The following is a 3,878-nucleotide window of genomic DNA, read 5'->3' on the forward strand; positions in this document are numbered from 1 at the left end:
GCCATTGCTCTGTTTCGTATCAACACCACTAACAATGTTGTGAGTTATTTGTTGACTAAGCAGTTCAACTACCTCTGTAGCGTAATACTGTGCTCACCATTGGATACCTCCAGGCCTGCCCCTGTTACCATTTAGCAGCAAATACTGTGGTTGCATGGTAGACAATATGTGGGGTGTCGAACACCGTAAACATCATTGGCCTTTTGCGACCTCGCACTCAAGGGTTTCCTTGTTAGATATGTTCTGTGACTCATAATATTATCATACTGCAAGTTGTGGTTCAGCTTGTGTGAATATGTACAGGAATAATACCAGACCAAACAGCTGTTCTTTATACTTGCAAGTACCCGGTATAAAACTAGGCACCTTGCAGAATCATGGATAATACAATTCATAGACACAAATTTTTAACTGACACCAACAATGACCCAAATGCCAATATATGAGGGATGCAGGTTGTGAAACAATTATGGTGTTAATTTAATATACACATTTATTTTGTATAACACACAACATGTAATATATAATCAGGCACACAATATCTCTCAAATTTACATGTAACTATATGTATATGTATGTGTGTATATCTGTATATATAGCACTGCAGTTAAAAATCACCCCAAAGTGGGGCTAGACATTGCATTATTATCTCTTTGGCATTATTTACACTTTGGGCTATCATGCAAAAAATATATATGTATATATATGTTATATTTCTTATTGTACAATGTAAACAATTCGATGTATGAACTTCATGTTGGACACATTCCAATAGGCTCATTCAATAATATGCTTCAAAATCCTCATTAAGTCTAAAAATATCTTTGGTACAGTCAATCTTTGGACTAATTATACACCCGCGAAAAAAGGAATAATTTCCTAATTTCTTCTCAAAATATCATCAATGGAAAAAGAAAATACATTTCTTTACTCTGTGGGGCTATTTATTGCAGGAGCTGATACTAAATCACTAATAGTTGAATTGTGCCTCGTTTTACGAGAACTTTCACTGTCATTGTCTATACTAGGATTTACAGAATGTGAAAGTGCAACAGTTTTATTGAAATCTATTGTGGCATAGCCTTCCGAGCCACGGTGTGGAGATTCTGTTGATACTGATCCTGTTGCAGGACTAGTAGAACTAGATGGAGATGTTTGCTGCTGCTGTAAAGCACTGCTTGCAGAAGAATCTTTACTCTGATCCAGGTCAAGGACAATATAGTTAACTTGTCGATACTGGCCCAGTGTTGGTGTTATCGAGTGAGATTGATGGTTCTGAGCTGAAGATGCTTTATCAACCGCTGGAATTTGGGTAAGTGGCTGAACTGGCATTTTTGGTAAAAGGGACAAAGGAACTTCAATACTGCCAGGTTCAAGGTTTGCATAACAATGTCTAGGTTCATCCACATCCATTTCACTTTGTTGCATAGATACAATACAATTAGGGAACGTAGTTTTATTCCACGAGCTGCCATTATTTGTTTCTGTAGCTTTGAGAATGTCAGTGCCAGGAATAACATTCATATACAGGTGTCCTTGTTGAGCCTCTGACAAATCAAGCTGTGCGTAATTTGTGTCTTCTGTTACACTACCTGCCAATAATGAAGGTACATTACTAACATCAATATTTACATAGGATCCTGATGAATTACTCTGAGGGTGTTTTACAGCATCAGAATGGGTTGTGGTGACCGTTGTGCTAATCTCGCACAAGGAAATTGTGCTGGAAGAAGGTGGGGCATCCTAGGGTCACACTCTACAGCTGGTGACAGTTTTACTGGAGTTGTTCCATTTATATGAAACAGAGGACGAGCTGCTAATTTCTTATTACTTTCTAGAACTGAAGGAATGGCAAAGTTATCTGTTGCAGAGAAAATAACTCTTCATTAACATATGTTGCACTTGCAGAATTGCTTACTGGTGTCGGTGGAAGTGGATGAGGAATAGGTATAGGAACAGGGGGAGGAGAAGGAGATGCTGTGCCCTGTGGGCTTATGGGACCATTACTACTGCTTCCGACACTGCTCAATCTTGTAGACACTCCACTATTTTGTGACACAAATCTTATACTTGTCGGCTGTCCTGTGCGACTTCCCCTTCGCACTGGAGCAGGATCGAGGTAGTTTCCGTCTGATGATGGTACATTGATACGTGTCGGAAAATTGGGCCTGGGTTAGAGGCAACAGGAAACTCTCTGGATACAGTATCTTCACTGGCATTGTTTGCGCATGAGGATTTTAGCCTGCAGAGATTGAAGAGTTGTTCTGCTCGCTGACAACGAAATGCATAAATTCCAGCACCGGTGGGACAACGACGGCCCGATTCAAAGCTGAAGAGTTCTGCGTCGAAGCCGTAACGGCGCAGGCTACGAAGAGGCCATTTTATTGGTTCCTTCTTCCGCTGGATAAAATATGAGGTGACTCTCTGTAATTTCCAACTGACCTGAGCTTAATCTGTTACCAGCTTCATCCACATTTATCACCTGTGAAGTAACACATAAAAACATTCAAATTGATAGGTAAACCTTATCAGAGATTATTTATCAGTGAAAACTAGTTGATATAATGGAAGGAAACATTCCACGTGGGAAAAATTATATATAAAAACAAAGATGAGGTGACTTACCGAACAAAAGCGCTGGCAGGTCGATAGACACACAAACAAACACAAACATACACACAAAATTCAAGCTTTCGCAACAGACTGTTGCCTCATCAGGAAAGAGGGAAGGAGAGGGGAAGACGAAGGAAGTGGGTTTTAAGGGAGAGGGTAAGGAGTCATTCCAATCCCGGGAGCGGAAAGACTTACCTTAGGGGGAAAAAGGACAGGTATACACTCGCTCACTCGCACATATCCATCCACACATACAGACACAAGCAGACATATTTAAAGACAAAGAGTTTGGGCAGAGATGTCAGTCGAGTACTAGTTGAAACTGATGATGACATGCAACAAACTGAAAGCAGTGGCACATGATAATAAGATAAATGGACACTTTAAAATGTAATTGATTGATTACATTTCTTCACCAGTAAAATAATACACAAATTTAATTAATTCTATGGTGCTATATTATAAAGTGCATTACACATTAATATTTTGTGCCATGATTGGCCAAAGTTTTAGAACACAGCTGCCTGTGGCCAACACCACACAGCAATTATATGACGAGATACCACCACCCCCCCCCCCCCCCCCCCCCCCACCCCCCAGAACAAAACAGACTAATTTTTTGGTGGACAGAGTTTCTGTAGTACCGCAATTTGCTGCTAGGTGCACGTAGAGCAAACATTCCAGGGTCAGTAAGCACAGCACCACTGGCTGAAGGAGGTCAGGATTAGGTTCGGCAGAGTTTATACTGACAACTGTTTTGTTTGATTGTCGTGTTTGCAACGGCTGATTTCCATGAACAGTGTGTGGCAGTGAAGTTCTGCTTTCTGCTAGGGAAAAAGGGAACAGAAACCATTTGAAATGTTAAAATGGCATATAGGATGATGCTATAGGGAAACTCAAGTGTTTTAGGCGTTTTCCCATTTAAAAAATGGTGAAATGTCAACTGATGACAAACTTCATTCTAGTCGTCCTTCCACGGACCAAACAAATGAAAATGTTGAGAATTGTGGAGCCGTTGGGAGTGACTTTGAGTTCAGTGCAGTGAATTGTGACAGAAGATTTGAGAAGGAAAAGGGTGGCTGCTGAATTCATGCCATAACTGTACCATTGCTGTGCTTTAAAAAGAGGCCCTAAATGGTCCAAACTTTTTTTTCAAAAATTATCACCGGTGACAAAAACTGAAGCTATGGCTTACAATCCTCAATCGAAGCGACAATCAAACCAGTCGAAGAGCTTCAAGTTCCCCTCACCCCAAGAAAACCTGG

The 3,878-nt window shown here is 40.5% G+C and overlaps 1 protein-coding gene across 1 annotated transcript in view; it reads right to left on the reverse strand.

Annotated features, from left to right (window-relative positions):
* Positions 1-475: 475 nt before the first annotated feature.
* Positions 476-3,878, reverse strand: part of LOC124803238 (fibroblast growth factor receptor substrate 3) — a 60,604-nt gene continuing 57,201 nt past the window's right edge. Inside the window, 4 exon segments of the mRNA XM_047264419.1 lie at positions 476-1,743; positions 1,838-2,163; positions 2,166-2,403; positions 2,405-2,482. Of these exon segments, the coding sequence (XP_047120375.1) occupies positions 928-1,743; positions 1,838-2,163; positions 2,166-2,403; positions 2,405-2,482 (1,458 nt within the window). The 3' untranslated portion in view covers positions 476-927.

Source organism: Schistocerca piceifrons, chromosome 6, assembly GCF_021461385.2.
Source record: "Schistocerca piceifrons isolate TAMUIC-IGC-003096 chromosome 6, iqSchPice1.1, whole genome shotgun sequence".
NCBI classification, from domain to species: Eukaryota; Metazoa; Arthropoda; class Insecta; order Orthoptera; family Acrididae; genus Schistocerca; species Schistocerca piceifrons.